The 23,519-nt window shown below is 38.0% G+C and overlaps 1 protein-coding gene across 7 annotated transcripts in view; it reads right to left on the reverse strand.

Moving 5' to 3' along the window:
- Window positions 1-23,519, reverse strand: part of UTRN (utrophin) — a 351,387-nt gene that overhangs the window by 171,687 nt on the left and 156,181 nt on the right. For 6 of the 7 annotated variants that reach the window (XM_040060117.2, XM_040060120.2, XM_040060116.1 and 3 more), the window contains one exon: window positions 21,001-21,190. In XM_040060117.2, the coding sequence (XP_039916051.1) occupies window positions 21,001-21,190 (190 nt within the window). Of the gene's footprint in view, window positions 1-16,504; window positions 16,750-21,000; window positions 21,191-23,519 lie in introns of those variants that run through there. The other variant, XM_040060121.1, reaches the window with a different exon arrangement.

Consider the following 23,519-nt stretch of genomic DNA (forward strand, 5'->3'; position numbering starts at 1 on the left):
AGGCATTTCAATCCTTTATAAAACAGATGCAAAACCAAAGGCTACCTGCCTCTGAGATGCACCAAAAAATATCTTCCAGCTTGTGAAGCAGAAAACATATGACAACAGAAAACATCTGACACGAAGGTACAAAAACAGCAAAGCATTTTTATAGTGTATTTGCACAGTCAGGTTAATTGCTTAAATCTTTTGGATCTTTTTGCTGTTCATTGTCTATAAATATAATATCTCTTTACTTCCCCTTATTTTCATTGCTGGATCTAATTTAAACAAAGATTCCACTACAGTTAACAAGTTCCAAGCCAAAGATCCATTGCCAGCCCCAGAAGAAGCAAGTATTCTCTGTGCATATACAAGTATTCTTCTTATGAAAAAGTTCATTAAATTAGCCTTCAATTTTCTTCATTATTATTAGGTTTCTTTATTGAAGTGTCATTTCCCTTAGGTTTTTATATTATCATTTCTTAAAGAGCAATGCATGGCTAATTTGTATTGCGTATTCCAGAAAAAAAACAGTTTGTGAGCCACCATGAAGCTTTTTGGAATTTCTCTAAGCAGACCTAAAAGATTACACAGTTGCCCTGAAACATTTATCATCTGCTTAAACAATTTGCTGCTTACTACTAAGCTCTTCACAGTCTTTAAAGGTAAAAATGCACAATATCATAATCCTTTTTAATTCCCTCCACTTAAATTTTCCATGCTTAAAGTGATCAGAAGGCAGGTTTTGTTGTGGTTTTATTCTTCTTTATGCCTATTTTCCATACACTATTCATGGTCAGAACATATTCCATGATATGCTCAGTTTACAAATTAGCAAAAAAAGATTCCAAAAATGCCATCTTTCCCATTGTGAATGTAATTCAGGAAAAGTCCCTGCCTTCTTTTCAGTCCAACTGGACACTTCAGCAAGATCTATACAGACATCCTTATGTAACCAACTTTCCTTGGAAGAGTGACAGGTAGGTCTCATTACTACTGGAGATCATTCATTTCCACATTTGCCTTTAAGTATGAAGAGAGTGCCCAATTCTCAATCTAAGATATAGGTGGTGTTTTTTCAAAATAGGCCCCTGCTTTCTAGTATCATAAAATCAGTTATTTTTTAACTGGATACTTAAAAACTGGCAAAGATGTCTGATATACACACTAATTCAAGAATTCATGTAATAACACACATGCTGAGATGTTAAGGTTTGGATCAGACTGCATAGTTATTCCTAGACTCCCTTCTATACTGTCCTGCCAAAGTTTGCTCCACTGCCTGCAGATCCACCCTCTTAATACAAAGACGAGCTGTTATTTTTAACAACAGCAACAACAAAATTACTATATTGTTTTGAAATTAAACATCCTACTAAGGGAATGGTTTGTTTCTTTTACAGAGAAACAAATTCAATAAATTATACCTTAATTCCTGTATTTATCTATCATATTACTTTTTGAAAACAGCAGGTTTTTTATTAAAGTCAGTAACAAGACCACAAAGGGAAGCTATTAAGTAATTATGCTGAGAAGGAAGGAACGCTCAATACTTTCCCCTACTTCACTAATGAGGAATATTGTGTTTCAGTTAACTATTTAAACACACAGATGAAGTAGCAAAAATTTGAGCTTCAACTGGAGAGAAAAGGCCAAAAAGTAATAAGTGTGACTTTCTCAAATTATGTATAACTTATTAAATCTGCCAAATAATACTTAAATAATAAGCCATTAGTGTCTAAGAGCTATTAGCAGTTATCTCTGAGCACCAACAGAAGATGGCAGAAAAATACAGATATAGCTCTTCTTCATAAATTAGGGATTAAAGAAGGTGCTAAGGAACTTACTGTCCATAAGCTTTATTCAAATCCTGTGAAAAAAGCAGTATGCATATAATACATAAGAAAATTAGCACCAGCCAACATGATTTGTCAAAAAACAATCATGTCAGGTTAACTTAATATCCTTCAGTGACAGGATAACAAACCTTGGTTATATGGGAATGGTAGTGTCATTTACCTTAACTTCACTAGTTCGCAGAAACGGTTAAATGAACTGCAGATTACCCAAGGAGTAAATGAGAACGGAGAAAGCACATTGGTCTTTCAATATAGATTGAAATATGTGCAAGCTACCATGGGGAGACATTCTTGAACTGTAAATTCAGATTTGTGGTGAGTTGAAAGAACTTTATAATATACTCCTCTCAATTATAAGGAATAAAATTTAATTTACACATCAGAATTAAAAAAAAAAAAAAAAGCTTGAATAGCTTGAAAAAGGTGACTCAATTTTATATTTAATTTTAAAAGCTGACAAATATTCTCAAGTAACATAGGAAGAGATGATCTCAGCATTGGGTTAAGACTAGGTGACAAGCAAGTCTCTGTGCTTTTATCTGCACTGTTTCTTACCACTCAGATTATTTCTTTATGTACTAGAAACATGAAGATAACGTCACCTCAAATGCCGACTTGATCTTTCTGTACTGAATTCATATGTACATCTCCGAATTCCCCAAATACAAGGGATGTGTCTTCAAACACAAGAGAAGTATCTTCCAGAATCACTCACTTATCTGAAACAAAGTTTGTCCATCTCCAATGCTATCTATAGCATCACACAACCCTTGTATACATACATAGCTCATCTTTCCACATGGAAGCCCAAAAATTTGGGGCTTCTATCTCAACAAAAAATATTTTCGACACATTAAAAATTCAAAAGGAAAGGCTGGGGCAGGACCACAAGTACTCAGCTTATACCTCTCTTTAAACTCCAGAGGCAAATTTAGCACATATTTGCCTATCATCAGAAACAGATGTTCTTGGGAAGGTTGTTTGCTAAATTCTATTTGCAATTTCAAAGGCTCTTTTGGGTATAGTCATATCATATTACCTCCACAGCACTATGTCTCATTTTAAACCAAATCCATTTTATCACTTAGGTGAATTTCATAGCTCACCTCATTCACACATCTATAAAAATACCATGACACACAAGACTGGATAAGGGAGCAGCTTTCCTTTCCATGTACAGCTTCACTGTGATCACAGGCACAGTGCAATTTAATACTTTCTAGACAGTCTCACCCTAAAAGAACTTGCATACAAATGGTGCCACAGGAAAACCTTCTGCAATATTCATTTTGCCAAATCTCAAAACTATTATTAGTGAAACCAAATGGCAGTAGCAAATATAACAAGTGGATGAAATATAGGATAACAATACTTTGAAGCCATGACCTTTCTTTATTTCTCCAAAACACACAGAAACAAAATGTTTCCTTCTTCTTTACATTTACAATTACATCTCCACCTACATTGCATCACCTGGGAAAGTGCTCATGGAGAAGAGAAAGTAGGGCTTCCTTCTTCCTTAAAAAGTGAACTCCAAACATTTGTGGTGCCTCCTGCAGAGAAATCAGTAGGTGGCATGTATGAAAATTAACGTCAAATGATCACAAAGGAAGTTGCCAGAACCAGCTACAGTAATAGGGAATATCAACATACAAAATTCCCATGGCTGTGATAAAATTATGACGAAAAAAATTAGCCACAAGATATCAAAAGGAACAGCACTTTATTTATTCTCCTTTGTTCTGCTTTCTTCCACTGAGAAAAATTGAAAAAGAAAGCGACAGGCAGTGATGGCCTGTGCATCTGCATAGATTTACAGCACAAGAGCGAACGAAAAGAAGGCACATCTTCTTTTATCTCTTAGTACTTTGTGCAAACGCTGACAGTCCTGCTGCTTGAAGCAGTCAAATCACAGAAATAATGCAAAGTCTGAGAAGGGGCTGTATCAGAAGCAAGAAGCATTCATTTTCTGTTGGTGAAACTTTTAGGGGTCTGGGGAAGGGGGGTAAAGGTTAAAAAAAAATCAACACAAGTGTCAGCATTTGCCTAGGGATCACAGCTCATTTGCTTGCTGTACTGAGAAATTCTCCAGAGCAGTTATTTCATGTCACCCAGTCTCTCACTCTTCTCCCGCAGCAACAACAATTTATTCCACTTTCATCTTAAAGCATCTACTGAAACGTTGCATCAGAAGAACAAACCAGACAGCGCTGCAACAACTGGGGAGATGGGCATTTTCTGTAGCTCAGTGCCTAGTTGTGCTATTTTATGTCTTTTTGTCTTTACAGCAGGTTGATTTACTCTGGCCACCTTGCATGTAAAAGTTCCAGGCTCCCTTACAAACTGAAGCCAGAATACTCCCAGTGCAGTAATGACCGACTGCCAGCTCTGCGTTTCAGTGTATTGACTCTGACTTCAAAAACCATCCCAGTAAATCACCATTAGGTGAAACAACAAGACCACGAAATTCATACCATCATTATAAACTGTAAGCCAGCTGTTTCTCTTTCTAAAGTGTCTTTAATCTCATTTTATTTTTCCCTAAGTCACTACGCAAATGCCACTGCCAAAGACTTATCTCTTGCAAAGATGCTGGGACAATACCAAAAGAGTCATAAAATCTAAACATATTTTATAATCAAATTAAACAATGCTAAACAAGACAAATTATTATACTTAGCTTTATACCCTGGGCTTTCTAAGATGATCTAAATCACAATTCCCTTTCAACATGTCCTATGCAATTGGACTAAAGCCTGGAAAATATATAGTGTAGAGCTTTCCCACACCTTCTCATTCCTATTTTAAAATTTATTGCATGCTGTTCTTGATCTGCCATTTAGAGAGTATCAGAACAACTACCAGGTAAGTTTTATTTCCCTTGATTTCCTACAAGAAAATAATAGGTATATTCTATGCATATATGGTTTCTTTGTCCTCGATTCAAAAATGGTATAGGTTGTTTATACATAGACTGACATAACTTCTAGCAGCACTCACCTGGCACAAGAAACTTACAGTGGGCATGCTGACAGCCAAGTTAATAAAATATGCAAAAGTAACATCATTAGATGGCTTAATTTCTTCTCCCTTACAGCTGTTAATTTTTTGCTCAGCCTATAATGTCTCTCCTTTTCAAAAATCATGTTCATTACATTTCAACACAACCAACATGAACCTCCAGGGAACATACACCTTCTAAACAATGCACTCAACCTCAGTAATATTAAATCCTCCATTTCCTCACTAACAAAATCTTCATTGTCTCCTCAATTTTTGATTTGGAACATTGAGTTTTAAAGATTAACATACTTTTAACTCAGTGAATCATACAGTCTTGGACCAAAGCATACCCTTGGCTTATTCCTAAATTCATATCCAGCAGGACGTGGACAAACTTGAGATGCGGGACCACAAGATTCTTACAAAAATCAAAAAATTCCAGGGCTGCACCTGGGTCAGTGCAATCCTAGACATGAGTACCGACTGGGACAAGGGCTGACTGAGACCAGCCCTGTGGAGCTTGAAGGACTCAGTGGATGAAAAGCTGGACAAGACCTGAGCTTGCCAGGTCCTGTCCAGCAAGGGCAGTAACATCTGGACTGCATCAAAAGAGGTGTGGCCAGTGGGTCAAGGGAGGATCGATCCTCCCTTTCTTCTTTGCCCTCATGAAACTCCACCTCCAGTTCTGAATCCAGGTCTGGAGCCCTCAGCACACAAACTCCTAAAAGCAGGTCCAGGGGAAGAGAAGCACAAAGACAATCAGGGGGCTGGACCACCTCTCCTGTGAAGACAGACTAAGAAACTGAGGTTCTTCAGCCTGGAGAAGACTCCAGAGAGCTCATTTCAGCCCTCCATAATTAAAGGAGGGTTATAAAAAAAGAGGGAAAGTGACATTTTACATGGGCAGATAATGATAGAAGAAGGGGTAATGGCTTTAAAGTGAAAGATGAGACAGTAAGATTAGAAAAAAATTTTCACTATGAGGGTGGTGAGACACTAGACAGGCTGCCCAGAAAAGTTGCAGATGCCTGATCCCTGAAAATGGTCGAGGCTGGACAGTGAGCAGCCCAGTCTAGTGGAAGGGGTCCCTGGCCAATGGCAAGTGAGGGTGGAACTAGATGATCTTTAAGGTCCTTTCCAATCCAGGCCATTCTATAATACCTACCACCCATTAGCTATCTTTCCTTTGGTTTTCATATTTTCTATTCACTACTTGTTACTCCACACAGCTGTTTTTTCATGTTTCCTCCTGTATGAAGATTATCTGTTAACCTAAACCCGAAGGTTCATTACCAATGCATGGCAAAAATGAGTTGCTCTTTGAGCCACACAGGATCATTCCACTGAAACACCCTTCTGATCACTGTTACCATCAGCATGTGTACTAACAACTACATGTGTTCCCAAATGAGTATCACCGTCTATGCCGCAGGAACAGGTGAGTAGCTCTAGACAATCTCAACTGGTTGTCATCTCACCCAAGAAGGCAACAGGAGCTACCCTCCTCTTGCAGTCACCTACCAGCAATGTCAAAATAAAACCATGTTGCAAGTTCTAGGAGTGCTATCTCCTCTGACACTTTCCCTTCCTTGAATTGACTTTAATCCACAGAGAGAAACTTTTATCTGGTACCGTCAATCTATGAGGCTGACATGATGTCGGCTTTTTTTTAGACAAAAAAAAAGCACTGCTGAATTGCAGAAAGCTAGGCTATACTTCAGACTGCTATTGAGTGATAGTTTAAACAAGAGGTTTTTCCAATGGATAAAGCCTGCTATAGTCCTTAGAACCTGATCAAAACTTCCAAAGATCTCTCTGCAATCACAAAATCTGTGGGTTAATTTGGGGTTGTGTTTTGTACTCTTTTCCAATTAAAACAATAGTTGACACCATAATTAAAAGGCAACCCATATTGTCAGTGCTTTATTAAAGAACATCTCTCACCCCCCTCACCCTTTCAGCCACAAACAAACACTAGCAAAATGTGTATTCAGGTTCTGCTGGCAGAATGACAGTTTTTCCTTATGGAAGAGATCATTACCACACCTCTGCCACTGAAAAAAAAAGGAGAGGAAACATGCTTGTTTGCAACTAAAACAAGACTGCTCTCCTCATCCCATGGAGTCTGAGATGCAATGATAAATTTCAAGATTTCAGGTAACAGTAAGACAAACTCAGACATCTGGTAAAAAGGAAGTTTAGACAAAAGGAGTATTAATCAAAATTCCAGCTTAGTGTAAAAATTCTAGAATCTACTTGTCTTCTAAATCTAAATAATTGTAACTAATCCAATGTAAGTGCCTTATCACATCAGCTCATTTGGAGACAATGCTCATGGAAGGTCATGTCCACATCCAAATTCTTCAACTGAACCGTCTTAATTATCTCCCTTATTTTCATTTAGAAGTACCCTTAATATAGAGTGAACAAGGTTACAAGAGATGCAAGTCTTCCACAACTGGGCTAAATTATCTGCTTACAGATAACAGCTGAATCATTTAAGACCATATTCTTCTTACTGAAAACTATGGTAAGAAATTCAGAGTTAATTTATCATTACACTGCTGGGCTGTATGAAGTGAAAGATAATGGCCTACAAATTGATATATAGCTATTTCACTGAAATAGCTGATGGACTGCTCCTAACTCCTGATGCAAACACGTCGCAAAGAAGCAAAACATCATTGACAAGCTTCTTTCTTTTCTTTCTGGACCCACAGTCCCCCTCTTCCAAGAGAGGAAATTGTCATGCTTGCTAATAAAGAAAAAAGTGGGGAAAGGAGATTTTGTGAAATCTTTTAATATGCTTCCAACCTTCTCAGAGGTGCCCAGGAATTCCAAGTATTGAGTAACTTTCCTTTAACCTCTGAAATTTAAAATTTAATTTCAGTAACAGAAAGAGAGGAAAGACATTTGTTTCAAATAGCTTCTTGTGTTGGAACTTGCAGCAAAAGAATACTCCTCTTTGTAGCAAAAAATAAGAGAGAATAATAACCAAGAGATTTCCAGGATTTGATATGGAACATCCAAAATTGAATGTGAAGGGTGAGTGATTATTTCAGTATTAATAATGCATCCCTTCTTAAAAGAAAGGAAAAATAGGAAAGCAAAAATCATACTTCACAAACTGAGTCCAAAGATGGCAGGTGACAGAAAACGGTGACCTCAGATGACTGTTCTAGGACCATATCCCAAAATCCAGCACAATTAGCACTAATTGATCAGCAGTCTCAGCAGAAATGCCAAGAACTGAGCAAGCATTGAAAACCAAAGTCTACATTTCTCTCCAGAAAGGATTCTTTCTCCAGGTCAGAAATCTGGAACACCAGTGCAGGAAAACTAGCACTTTCCCCATTAGCACAATACTGTGCTCATAAATACAGGGCTCATCAGCAACTGAGGAGCATCTACAGATTCACAGAATCACTAAGATTGGAAAAGACCTCGAAGATATTCAATTCCAATCATTCACCTAGCACTGCCAAGTCCAGCACTAACCCATGTCCCTACACAACCCACCTACATATACTTTTCTACACTTCCACAAATTCTAATTCCACTGCTCCTCTGGGCAGCTTAATCCAATGCCTGACCACCCTTTCAGTGAAGACTTTCTTTTCCTATTATCCAATCTGTCCTCCCCTGGCACAACTTGATTTGAGCAGCATTTCACTTTGTTATTTCACTTGCAGTACCCACCATATTTACCATATACCACCAGTAAATATAATTACTCTGAGACTATGAAGAATTGCTTTCTGTAGCGCAACACAGGATATTAATTATCAAAAACACTGCTAAAGTCTTCAACCCATATTCAAATAGCCAATTATGCAGGGCTGAGCAGGTTACTTTTGTTTTGAAGTAAAATCCTTTGCACCAAGTGTATCAAAAGAGTGCCCAGCGTGAAAACATCACAGAGCAGTTGGAACGCAACAAAGGTCTGCCAAGCAGTGGATATGAAATAGAAAACTCTCAGGGCAACGATGGAACATGATGTCTCCTTACAGTTTGTCTTGATTAAAAACAGAGGGGAAGGCAAAAAGGAGGTCAGAACTCTTTCAGAGTCCCTGATGACTAACAGTGACAGGACATCTTCAAACAGCATTATTTTCCCAGCTACCTAGTGAGTGCAGCTTTTTTAAAAAATAAGCTCAAATGATCTGTCTGAAGAAGACAAGAAAAAACTGTCAGTTCTCTAGACACAAACTGGTGAAGCACTATGCTGTTCTAGGCAACTACTGCTTCACAACTCCATGAATTTGGGATGGGTAATTAAGCCCCAAGGGAAAGAGGGGGGGAAATTGCTTCCGGAAAAAGAGCAGCCATCAAAAAGCACTGTGGCAAAATACTATGACAAGAGGGTCTTATATTAAATATTGATCCAGCTCCTGTAAACATGTAAAGTTCATGGAAGTCAAGTTTCCCATTAACTCTACATTCATGCTTTAATAGAACTCCCTCATATTTTAGATTCATTTTTGCAGCAAAAACCAAAATATTTTCAGCTTAAAAATCAGATTTTGCCTTTAAATAAATATAAGATGATTCTAAAAGCATGTCCTGAAATATTTCTTTCATCTCCTCTCTCCTTTCCTCCCTTCTACATTACTACAAATTGCTATTAAAAAGTGCCATATCCTAGAACCTATCCTAACTTTTGTTAAGCTGCATTTTGTTCGCAAATAGGAATGACTGGTGCAGCCCTTAAGAATACTGAAATTCTGAAGTCTTGCATCCTCTCCCATTTTTTTTCCTTGTTACTTCACCTTAAAGAGACCATTCTATTTCTAGAGAAGTTGCCTAATACATAGAGGACTAGAGAGCACAAGGGTTTACAATAATGTATCCATTTATTATACAGTTTTATTTGGCACTGATCCTAATTAGACAAATGGCAAAACAAAGTGGTTTCATTTAAGTCAGCCCCATAACTCAAGAAGTGCAAAACCTTTCTGTCTTCTACTTTAGTTCTGAAAACATTATCTGAAAATGCAGAAGTGGGGGGACAGTTAGATGACAAATTTTTACGTTATATTGAAATGCCTTCTAATCATAGGCACATAATTCAGATATGCACCAAGTGCCTGACTATACTGCATTACCACCATTGAGGTTAGGCTACAGCAAAAGAATTTGCACATGAGTACAGGCTGTGGTTGTTCAGCAGACTCATAGCAGGCCCAGATTTAGACTAAAATTCAGCAGAGAAGAATTTTTTCACATGGAGTAAAATCATGAAGCTCCTTTTCATAGGAAGTGAGCAATCCACAGCTGAAAACTGCTGCACCATAATTTTGACTATTTCAGTCCTCACTTATAAGCTAATAGGGCACTAGCACAGAGATCACAGAAAATCACAAGTTGGAAGACCTCTGTAGGTGAAACCTCCTGCCAGTTCCAAGATCCAATTTCAAAGCTGGGTCTGCTGCTGAGGGCCTTTTCTGCTACAAGTATTAATACCACCAGAGATGGAAATATAACAGCATCTTTCTTTTGGGCAACCCACTCCAGCGTGCAGTTATACCTCCTGTGCAGAATCGTTGCCCATACACTCAACTTCCTTGCTGCAGCTTATTTCCACTGCCTCTTTTGCCTCCACATGGCCCCTTCAAAAAGAGCATGGCTCCAACTTTTATAATAACAACTCACCAGGTATGCAGTGACAGCAGCTGGAAATTCCTGAAGCCTTCTCTCCTCCAAATTAAATTAAGTCAGCTCCCCTGCTGCTCTACTCCTACATTGTGTGCTCCAAGCACTGCACTCTCCCCAGTCTCCCACTATCTGTCAAACTGGGGGCCTAAAACCAACTCTGGTATTCCAGACATGACCTCATGAGTGCTAAGTAGAAAAACAAACACTTCTTCCAGTCTGGCTACAATCCTTCTCACACTCGTACCAATGCATTGGATTACTCCTTCTCAGGTGCAAGAATTGGCTTTGGGTTTTTGAGAGGCTTTCTTAAAAAATTCATGGGGTTCCTGTCAGTCCACCCCCGCCTCTTGTGACCCCAAGGAATGGGAACAGAACTGTTCCTCCACAGTCTACTATCATTCACAAACCTGCTGAGAGTGCGCTCCGTCCCACTCTGGATGTACCAGTCTCTGTTCCACCCCCTAAGGAACACAAATGGTCCAGACAGCTGTCTTCCCACCTTTTGGCTCATCTCTCTTGTCCATATCTCTCATTCGGCTGTGAGAGACCGCATCCAAAGGCTTTCTAAAATCATGATCAGGGAACAGTACTATTTTCCCTACATCCAATGACACAGCAACAACTTCCTCACAGAAAGCAAACAGTTTGAGCGCCCTTCTCAAAATCCATGATGGCTCCTCACAATCACATCATCTTGTCTTTTATGCTTGGAACTGCCTTACTGAAATAAGCCATTGCATTGGGAAATGTTTTCTTTAAGGACTGAGGGCACAGGAATCCTTGGGGAAAGACACTTAGTAGGCTCGTAAGTCTCACTATCAAAAGGTCTTCCCAGTAATTTTACCTAAAAGTTTCTCTTTGAAATTCTGCTCATTCTTCTACATTCCAACTCCAATCACAACCAGAATCCACACCTTTCTTCACGAACCAACTTACACTATCCTAGAATGTCTATGGGAGTTCAGAGGATCTCATATCCCTCTGACCTATCAAAACATGAAAAAACGCCTCCAATATCCCACTGATTTTTTACTATATCCCTCCAAAAGTGCAAAGGAAATCAATCAGTAAATAGCATGCTAACAGTTAACAATATCTTGCCTACACACTAAAGCCCCTCATTGTGCTTGTCCATCACTGACAGAGTATATACAAAGGTGCAATTTGATACAATGGAGAACTGAATTTCATTATAGTTGTTATATTTCCAAATGGAATTTAATTTCTTGTCCATATATCTAATCTTCACGTCTTCTGACTCACTGGATAGTCATTTCCAACCTTCATCTATTTACCTCATTTTTTCTAAGGCTATTAAAAATTCTCCTTTAGCCTTCCATTGTTTCTCTAGCTGCTGTGATCATTGTATAATAAAGGCCAGAAGCAAATCAACTATCACCTCTAAAGACTTCAGCATGCTTATCATTTTAAGTATTCCCCATCAGTTCTCAGCTTTACAAGTTTTAATTCAAACCTGCAAAGAAATTATGTCCATCTCACTCATTTTAAATGACCCCTCACTGACATGCATTCCTAGCCTATTCATGTTCCTTCAAATAAGGGTCCTATTCTGTCATTAAACACCATCAGGGTACCTTCTTGCCCTTGATTAGCTGCATGTTAGCCCTGTTCTGCTTATCAAGAACTCCAGCCATGTTTCGTGCCAGCCCTGTATATACTCTCTCTAGAAATCACTGAAAACCACTTCTACAATCACTTCCAATGCAAACAAGCTGTGTAAGTGGGGTGTTTACCAGTTATACTGCTCAGTTGTTTTATAAAATGGTAAATCCTAAACTCATGAGAGGCTGATCATTAGATATTATTTACCACATCTCCTTTTTAAAAACAGCCATTTTGTTTTTATCCATTCACTTCTAGCTTCACTGTATTTTAGTAGATAATAGTCATTATTATCCAAAGCTCCCTTTAATTCTGGCCTCTCCCCTTCAATAAGGCTTTTTTGTAGATCTAAATCTAATTAGAATGTCCTTTATACAACTAGAGCCATATCAAGCAGTCTGGATTTAACTTTCTTATCTAAAAAAAGAAACTGTCTGCATAATTTAACAATGCTTTTGACGACACTTCTTCATTTTCCAATCAACAACCTGCTTAATACGGTAGCCTATTACAGAACATGTTTCCAAAATTAACTTTTGTTCTCACTTCTGCTGTCCAATGAACACACTACATTGCTGCTTCTCCTCATCCACACTTGGTTATCTGTATTTTATACCTGAATATGTCAAGAGCCAATGATTTATTTTCTAAATGAACTCCAAGTCATGTAAATATTAAAATACTTGTATCTTTGTTGAATTCATTGGAACCAGGATTAACTTACACATTTCTTAACATCTTTCCAGGCTTTTTTTTTGCCCTGCCCCTGTGACCTTCATCTTTTTTTTTCAAAATTTCATGGGAACAGAGCCTTTGCTGCTACTCTCAAAATTCAACATGATGTAAATGTCTTTTGGAATGCATCACCAGTATCACAGCAAAAAAAAAGTTTTGGCTGACCCCAGCATTTGCTGTGCTTCTAACTTCCTGCGGTTTTATAAATTTAACACCAGCCATTAAAAAACAGCATAAAACAAGAGGCCTGCATTTTAAGTTATGTATTCTTTAAAAAAACTCAGGAGACATGTTTCTGATGTGTTTCATAGCTGAGGAAGTCAGGAACTCACCTAAGTTGCCACATGAAGACTCATGTTGGATCAGGATTGAGACTTGAGTGTTTTATATGAAGGCAGTTGATTATTTATTTTTAAAGCAAGTTCTTCCCAAGAATTTGTAAAAAAAGTGAGAGACAAAAATGAGAAAAAACCTTCTCAGCAGCTAGATATATTCCTCAGCCTGTTTTCCAGTGGATGAAGGCTCCAGTCCCTGAGTGTCCCTCCAGTCCCAGCATGTTTCAAAAATACCACAGTCAAATTCCACAAGCAGGATACATATTTCAAGGTAATCATTTAGCTGTCTGCTAGAGATGCACTGTTCTTTAGTTTCCATCAGGGAAGCTAAAGAAGGTTTCACAATCCTCTACTTTATTTTTAGAAGTAATGTTGTAGCTCTGGTCTCTCAGAAAAGATCTATAAATTTGTATTATTTTTTCTGTTATAAATTCATTCTAGTCTGAGCTAGTTGGGTATAACTAATAAGTATTTCTTTAAGGAGCAATCATATCAGCAAAAACACAGCAGATAACAGCCTGCATAACAGTTTTCTGATTCATATACTAGCATCAAAGTCTTACCCAAGAGTTTTGAAACAAAGCTGCTAACAACAATAAAGCAAAACTTATTACATACTGACAACATGATGCCAGGTGCAGATATTTTGCCCTGGTATGCCACTAATTTCAAGGTAAAAGAAACAATTAGCAACAAGTGAAAAGGTCTATCTGGAAAAACTCATCTTGGTATGAAGAAATTTGTGAAAGAAAAAGCAGTAACAGAAGAAATTTCCCAAACTTGGGACTTTGTGGTTTTCAGCCATGCTGTAGTATGTCAACAAAGTGTTCATTTTTGTTTGTGCTATAAATAAATTTGCAAAATGTGTACTATGAATGCTGATTGCTGCTATTATGAGGCTGTTGAACAATTATGACTCTTCCCAGGACAGTTAAATAATAAAAGTCTTGCTACTTCTTTCATAAAAAGTGCAGTTAAAAACAAACACTAAACTTCAAGAATTTGTCTTAAATATTTTACTGGCCCTCTGTTACAGTTCAGAGGACACGTCACATGAAACATGTAGATGGAATAGATGGAATTGAGGAAGCACGTACCCTGGATACAATGCAATAATTCATACACTATAGTAAGTAGCTTCTCCTGTGCAGATAGATCTAAACTACACCGGTGTATGCAGAGAGTGCACAAGACACATACAAACGTCTGACATTCCAAATACAGGAGTACACAGCATACTACAAGAAATCCTTCCTGACATGCTGTCATGGTTGCCTTTAGTAATTTCCATACATTTTCTCATCTAAGCATTAACATTTCCATCACCAGACTTCCATCTATCATTGCCTTACATTGACACCTGCTGGAAGTGACTGGGATAGTAAAGCATTTCTTTTTTTCCATCCTCAATTAGTGTCTGATTTAACTCTACAAGAAGACCAACAATTCTACCTTCAGTAAACTAAGCACAGACATCTGAAAAATGAAGCCACATGACTTTTTAACAAGCAAAAAAAAAAAAATACACTGTGTAATTTTAAGCAATGTGCATTCCCAAGGCTATTACTGCATGGGTTCTCAGTCAGAAAATGTATTGTAATAACAGCCTTTTTAGAAGATTTTATTCACGACCCCTTGGGTAGATTTAAACTGAACAAATTAAGTATGCAACCATTTACTGGGCTCTCAGGCTAATTAGCAATTAATTATTACTGTAAGAGTCACTAAATAGTGGCTTGAAAAACATTTTACAAACAAATTTACACAAAAAATGTGACTAAACAGGCAATTATAACCTTTTTCCTTACATTATTAAAAAAAAAAATCTGCTTTATTCACAAAAGCCAACAGGCTGTTTAATGGCAACTGATAGACAAGAACAACTGAGGAATGTTTGTTAAAACAGCTTGTGTGTACACAAACTACTGTCTCTCATTCTTCATAATGAAGATGCACCTATTAGTACAGCTTGGTAAACTGAAACACGCTGAAACAGCCATTTGAATAAAATATTTTTCCCCATATGCCAGAACTTCATCTATATGCTTCACTCTTATGAACACCATCCTTCATGATACTTCTTCCTTACTTTCAAACCCTACTCTAAGGATGGGATCTCTCTCACTTGATGTAATTCTTAAATTCCTCACAACAGAAAGCACATTTCAGATTGAAGCAGGTAGGGTGAGTTAAGGTGGCTTTATCATCAGAACAAGACTTTGGTTCTCACACACCTTGTATGCAAAACACAGACATATTCATCAAAAAACACAGACACTTTTAAAGTATCATAAGCAGCAAGAAGAGAAAAACTATTTCAAAGGCAGGCAAATGGAATTTATGTAATCTTATGTCAGTATATATACAGCTGAAGACCTATCAAATTTTATAATTTCGCAAAGTTTCAAGACAGAGTTCTTATATTAAAAGTTCAATAATATTAGCACAGTATGACCACCTCACACAGGCATTAACACTGCAGCAGTATTAACTCACAGACTTTACAGATCAGTTAGAAGTTTATTAATTTTATTTACTTATTTTAATCTTGTGATTGATCAAACTACTTTTAAAAGTGAATTATTCTAGGTATCCTAGATCATCACCATAGTATTAAGGTTCAGAACTAGTGAGCCTGTGGAAAAAAAAAACAAAATGTAAACACCGTCTTTGGAAATAGAAGCAATCAGCCACCAAACCAGGTACTATCTGAAGTATCAATAAGTGGTAGCCTATGTAAACATGGCTTTTCCTCCCTTTTCCTGATTTTTTTAACTGAAAGAGCTCAGTTGGTGACGGCAGAAATTAAGGGCTGCGTATTAAGTCTGCTGAACTCATTCCTAATTAAAAGTTTCATAAAGCTCAAAAGAAAAATAACACTGGGCATGGAAAAACACAGTTATTCTACATAAAGGGTACACAGGAGTTAAAGAATCACATTTACCAAGAAGTAACTAACTCCCTGGGAAAAGAATGTATTTATAAAAAAAAAAAAAGGAAAAAAAAAATAAAAAATCACTGGACATAACAGTTTCCTTCCAGACACCTAAATGGTGGGCAAGAGAGCACTTTTCTAAAAAAAAAAAAAAAAAAAAAAAAAAATTATCACGCGGATAAGCACAGGGTTGGTTTGGTTTTGGTTTTTTTTTTTTTTTAAACAAAACACATGGAGAACATTACAGGCTTAAAAACACTAGATAGCCTAAACGATTTTGACACTCATCCCATGCTCACTTTCTTTTCCTTTTAATCTCAGAAAGACAACAGAGTTAGCAATACACACACTCGACATTTCGGGCTTATGTTTCTTACCTTACAAAGCTTCTGGTAACGGGGAGAAGAAACTGCCATCCTCTGTAAACGATGCAACAACACCACAACTTTCTGAAGAGAGGTTCTCACCACAGCCATCATTTTAAGTTTGCCACACTTCTGAAGATACCTCAGAATTTGCATTATAAATGAAGAGCAACTATCATTTCCTCCCGGTCACTGGACAATGATTTGCCAGCTTTCTGAGCATGCTCTCTTCCAGGACTGCTTTTGCAAGCTACAGGCTTTATACGTTTCAAAGGCAAAGAAGATTGATATAGCATAAGTTTTTCTCCCAAAATAACCCCGCAAAACAAATGCAAAAAAATAACAGCCTTCACAGATTCTTCTAATCGGTGCTGCTCAGCTCTGCTTTTGCAGAGGGCAAATGAAGTTGAGCAGCCGATCGTCTGCCACTGTTCAGGAGCGCACTAAATAGCCAGAAAAAGGTTATTAATTTAAGCCTCAAAGCTGCAGGAAGAAAGAAAGAATTCCTTCAGGAAGACGGCTCCAGTGTATTACAACAGTTGTTCTTCCCTAGTAGCTGCTTTCTGTCAGCAGACTGAGTGTTTGCTCCCTCACTCTGGGAAAGGATGCTCTCGTTCTCAGGCTGAACGCAGCTCTGGCAGAGTGAATAACAGATTGTGTTATAAATCTTGAGAGAGGAACGGAGGGATACCTGCACTCATTATATCAGCCATACAATAAAGGCTAATAAATCACACAGGCGTTTCTCAAAACTAGATTACCCAACACAAAGGGGAAAACTGCAGGGGGTAAACCTTTTTTCTGTGAAAACTCTCTTAAAGATAATTTAGCCAAAGGGATCTCAAAGGATTCTCACTTGCACCAGGAAGTAGGAATGTTTTTCACAAGCCATTTCCAATCAAATATTTTCTGGAATGACTTTGGACAAGATAAAAATAGGGTTTTAACAAAGTACAAGCATACAGTTGCATCATCAACCCCTTCTCTAAATCATCCTTGAATCCGAAGAGCTAACATAATTTCGATGTATTTCCCATGACAAAGCAGAATTATTTAAGCCATCTAAGGATGACAGTAGGGTGTTCAAGAGCATGGAAGTGTTTTGCCGCCAGTAAGGCACCCCCAATGCAAAACAGCCAACGTATCCCTACGTGTGGTAAAACTGCAGCATAACCAGAGCCAGCTACTGCTTCCAAAGGAGCTTTGATGAATCTACTTAAACCTGTATCAGAGGGGCTGCTGTAGCAAAGATTCAAGGAGACCTGAACATAGCAGGTGGAGCACTGATCATATGATTTAAAGAGCCTATTTCCACAGGCAAAGGTACCTACACATTTCAAGCACATCAATCAGCACAACAAGCAGGCAACAGCTATCCTGACAAGTTCGTATGATCCAAAGTGATGCACAGCTTAGATGTCAGTGCATTATATACTGCTTTGCCTCTTCTAAGGCACTTTGCTACAAAGGAGATGAATGCAAGGTTCAGGTTCTTCATACAGGACATTTAAAAACTCTTCCCATCCAATTCTGTGAGGACAACCTTTTCATCTTTACTTTTAGGACTGAATCAATGTTTCTACCAATCCTCACATAAACCCCATTTCCCTGCACTCTGCTTTCTTCTTGATCTGTCTGCAACAACATCACTGAGTAAATACACAGATTCCACTCTGTATATAGAAATCTTAACATCTGTATTCACCTTGCCAAACATGCTGTCTTTTCTCATCTTCACCACTTATTTGAACTGTTCCTCTGCATGCCATTGCTCCTGGCTTACATCCATTCCCACCAGAAGTCTGCTTTCTTTAACCTTCCAGACTGAGCCTACCATGATTAGCTGACATGCTCTTAACAAACTGCTTTCAAGGAAACCTATGAAGCAGCAGAACTCTGAAACCATGGAAGCATTCAGAAACAACTGTGCAAAAGCTCAAACCTCTTCTGTGTAAGACAGACCCCACAGTCCACACCTTCCTTACTTCAGTTCTGCTTTTTATCTTCCCAGATCTTTCAATCTACAAGTTTGAATCAAGCAGTGAGACAAAAAGCTGGCCACTACTTATGGTAACTTTTTTTACAATACAACAAAATCTTTGAACTATTTTTAACACCTTCACATCTGCAGGCACAGGACTTCACATGCATTGCGCTACTTTTTTACTATTTCCTAGCTTATTTTCTGCATATTTTTTCAAATTAGGTTTTAATCTCTTCCAAGTCACTGCTAAACATTTTTCAACACAGAGTATAGAGTTTTGGCACTAACCTGAATGGAAGGTCTCTACAACATTTAGATAACTGAGAGAATTAATTGAACTAACTGATGATATAATTGTGGATTTCTCCTTTTCAAAAAGACATTGCTACCACACTCAAAGTGCATAATTTGCATAGTACTGTTGCTGGCCTCAAGTATCACAATGAAAGGCAAAACAAGGCTTCAGGGCTTAGATCATTGCCTCCACTGTAGAGCGACTTGAGCTGCAGCCAAACAAGTTAGACCTAAAATAAAATGGAGGATGGTCCTCCCATGCAGGCACAGATGCCAGTTTAACAGATGATTCTATTTTGAAAATGCATGACATGTAACAACAGCAACAACAACAAATTCATCATGTTTGGTCTAGGTTCAGCTCATTTCACCTAGAATTTATCACACCTTAAACTCATAGTAGTCTTACTTAATCCTCTTGGGGGCAGAAGCATCTTCACACAGACTAGAGAAGGTTATAATTCCACATTCTTCTTAAAACCATTTAACCACTAACCTTAAAATCAATACTTCTTTACATATTAAACAAAGTATAAAGAGAACACTTATTTTACATCACATAATGGGGGAACAGGAAATGATCTTTATTTAATCAGATAATAAGCTTAAGAACTTGCAAGGGATTGGGTTTGATCTTTTGAGGTACAGCAAGATGTTAGAGCTTCATTTTGTTTTCAGAAGGGCAACAAATATTTGAAAACAGACAGATTCTGGAGCGTTTGCCAGTGTCATGATATCAATGCCTTAATTTACATTTAAAGTAAGACAGTAAGATGGTAGAGGACAAAGTTCATTCTGGAAGTCATTATGCTATGACAGTCTTCGACATGCTCTACTTCACTTCCTAGGGTAGCCAGAAAAGGCTCATGATAAGGTCATGAGTGAGTTAATCATGTGCACAGGGTGTAGAAACATACATCTCAGAAAGAGGTGGACAATATCTGGTACTGGATGCTGAACCCGTAGGAGGCCATTCTCCAGCATCTCCACCTGCCTTTTCAGTTGTTACAAGCCAGGACAACGTGCACAGTCAGGGGCTGGTTATGGACCTCCTCTCACAGCAGGCAGTCTTGCCCAACAGTTCTCCCCTCACACAGCACAACTCAGGCAATTTTAATCAGATTGCAGCACAATAAAGAATGGCAAACCACCCTCCACACTCATAGTGCCCCATACCACACACTGAGGCAACAAACAAACTGAAATAAGCTGTATCTTGGTGCGATTGACTACACAGAATGCAGGGTAAAGCAGAAATAAGTCTATTTACACACAGCACTGCCTTCTGTAGTTAGCTGCCTGTGCCCTGTTTTAGCTCTTCCACCTCCACGACATTACATTAGTTGAGAGCGGCGCCAATAGAAAGCATAACATTAAGTTCTATGTGTCACCAATACAGACTAGTCTCAGCATTTCACAAAAAGCCACATCTCTACGGATGAGTTTCCCGACTGACTAGAATCATTTGACCATTTATGAGTGACATGTCATGTTCAACAGATACAAATTTCCACAAAATATTGTGCTCTTCACTATGATTAACAAGAATAGCTTGCTATCAGATACTTTTGACAGCCTTGTTTCATTTCAATTCAGCGTAGATATATTCAGATTAAGGGCACTACTAAAAGCAACATCTCTTTTTTGTCACAAGCTGCTCAAAACCACTTAGATCACAGAAGATACTAATCCAAACACAGAATTTAATAATTGGTGTCAGTTAAACTCCTCAGTCATTTCTAAGTTTTCCAGTTTGTGGCTGGAACAAGAAGGAAGGCCAGCTGGGGAGCTGCTGGGCAGTAGGAGAGGGAGAAGAGGTAATCCAAGCACAACAACTTCTTGGATTGCTGAAAAAGCAGGAGGAAGGTGGCAGACAGAAACAGGAGAGAGTGCTGCCCAGGAGGGCTCTACTTGGAGAGAAGTAGATTAAATTGTTTGGTTGGACAATCACACAACATGACTTGGTTTAATGAAGCGTACACTTCCTGAATGCAGTCACCCTCCAAGGACATTTGAGAGCCCTCAGTGCCAAAGACATACACAAAAAATATGTACTTCAAACCTCAGGAAGACAAATCTACTTTGTTCATACACCTGACTTCTGAAACACTGTTTTAGGAAACAACTTTCAATAGGCTGCAGCTTACCCCAAGCTAGTAGATAGGCTTTCTTTGTAACATTTGTCATTGAGAGAAAACCTGAACAACAGCAATATTATTTAATTTCTCACCTGCATTTGCTTTCTGAGTTCCCTTATGCAGACACTGTCCTGAGCAGTGTTCTCACGCTCGGATGCATCTGCCAGAACATTAACTGTTGTCTCTGCCTCTTGAAGCCACTTGAGGAAGCTCTCCAGATCCTTGTGTGAGGCCTGTACTGTCTTCATCTCTGTCTCCAAGAAATTCTGCCTATCAAGAGCTCTGAAAAGAAGACAAGTGTCAGAATATTCTCCCATAACATACAGCATTATATACATCATAATGAAACTACTAAAAGGAAATCTGAAAGATATCTCTAGTAAGAAACTATTCATCTGTACAGCTTGTTTTATCATTATTTATATCACTGTTTTTAGTATATCTATAGCTACCCACAGATGTCCTGAACTGGTTAGGCATTTGACAGACCTTTTTAAAAAGGCATGCAGTAAAAACTCAGTTATTAATTAAAAATCTAGATTTTCCTTTTAGAGAGCTATTTATGCTACCCCAAATGGTAGAAGTGTTATTTCCATGTGTGAAAAACTGGCTTTTCCCAATCAACAAAAAACACATGGAGTAGAAGCACTGAGTGCTTGGGGTATTTTTGTTCCTCTTTTACAGTGAGCAGAAGCACTGCTATAAATTCTTAAGAGTTAAAGTACTAAGGGATGAAAATTCAGATAACCTGGTTCTCTCTGCTGGAAGACAAGACTTTTGACATTCACGCAAACAAACAGAATAATACATTGCCATCGTAATAGTTAAGCCGTACTCAACAAATTAAACCTAAAAAAAGACTGGCAGAATATGGCCCAAATTTTCAATCATCCAAAAGATTTCCGACTGATGCAAACACTCAAGTAAAATTTGTGTCTGTAAGGGGATTTGTTCATGTAATAACAATATAATGCAAACATTTTAAGTTAACAGCAAGTTCAAACAATTTCCTAGGGAAAAAAAACCCAAACACAACAACAACAACAAACCCTTATAGTCCTATGTAACAGTACTGAAACAGTGATTGAAATGAAACTCAGATGAGAAACTATTACAGTCAGCAATTTTAAAAGCTCTGTTTAGTAATATTATTAAAGCAAGACAAACTAAATTTCATCCATTTGAGGCTTTATTCTGCAGCATTCCTTCTCCCAAAATCAGGACAAAAGAAAGAAGCTGTTCCACACCAGCACATTGTAGAGAAACTTCTAACAGAGCTAACAGCTAGAATGCTTCTGCTGAGTAAGTGGAAAGTTCAACTTTATCTTCACATCAAGCACTAGCTGTATTATAAGATTTTAGGGGTAAAGTGATATTTAATTACAAGACAGACAAGGCCAAAACACTCAGTATTTGGTATTTCCATATTTCTCCAGACAGCCCCAAACTTGTGTCTTCTGCATCCTCCCATCTACTTCAGCTTTCTTTCCTCCTTATCATGGTGTGGCAAAAGTACAGCTTGGCAGTATGAGGGAATAATCATGTCTGGAATTGTGAATTCCAGAGCTAGTTAAAATATTCCTTTTAGGAAAAGAAGCAGTGGGTGTTCAGCACCATTCAAGATGACATTTTAAAGCAAGTAGCCTACTTTACCAGCACATCAGATGAGACAGATGCAAGTAAAAGCTGGGTTTTTTCAAGGACTGTGAGGAAATCTCATGCCACCCCAATTCTGCCAGGCTCAGATTCCTAAGTTTTAGCATAACCAACTGAATTTTTTAGAGACGGTTTGCAAAAAGATAGTGTTGCAACCCTACTTTAGGAGCTTAGGTCTTACATTACTTGTTAATAATTGCTTTATCCAAATCATGAGTCTAAGAATCATTCCTGACTTTTCGGATTGCCCAAGTTTTGGCTACTAGCAAATGACTAGGAAAGCAAGAAGCCTTCACTCTTTCTTCTCACTTGCTTCATCCAGTCTTGAGAAAAAATAGTAAGTAGCTTTCTAGGGATAACAAGTAGTTTGACAGATATTGTCCAGAAGAGATAATAAGCACCAGGTGAAAAATTAGAGCACACTAAGAAACTGTGGGAAAAATGTAAAATAAAAGCAGTTATGAGCACTAACGTCAAACCCCTTTCCCTCTGCAGGGATTTTCTTCCCGAGCAGGGGGTTAAGGCCAAAGGTGGAAGAACAGGAGTGACAGCAGGAAGAACAGACTGTTAATAAAGGTGATCTTCAAAGAAAAAGAACAGCCCCAAAGGATGAAATACTAAGTGACCCAGATCTCTAAGTCTAAGTACTGATGTATTAGATAGGAATTGAGGCAACCTGAACTTTGAAGTTTACAACATTCATTGAAGAGTATTGTCTACATCCTGAAGTTTTAATTTCTCAAGCTTTTGCCTTGGTTGAGCTTTAAGGAAAGAATGAAATACTATTATCGACCCACTGCTGCCATATATTTGAATTAAAGCTGAAAAACAATCCTGTCACTAAAAATGTGCAAATTTACAAGATTACATGGGTGTTTTTAAAGAGGACATGTATAGCAGTAGTGAGCAATACTTTTAGAGAGCAGATGCAAATACTTTCCTCTCCTGCTAGTAA

The sequence above is a fragment of the Hirundo rustica genome, chromosome 3, assembly GCF_015227805.2.
Source record: "Hirundo rustica isolate bHirRus1 chromosome 3, bHirRus1.pri.v3, whole genome shotgun sequence".
Lineage (NCBI taxonomy): Eukaryota > Metazoa > Chordata > Aves > Passeriformes > Hirundinidae > Hirundo > Hirundo rustica.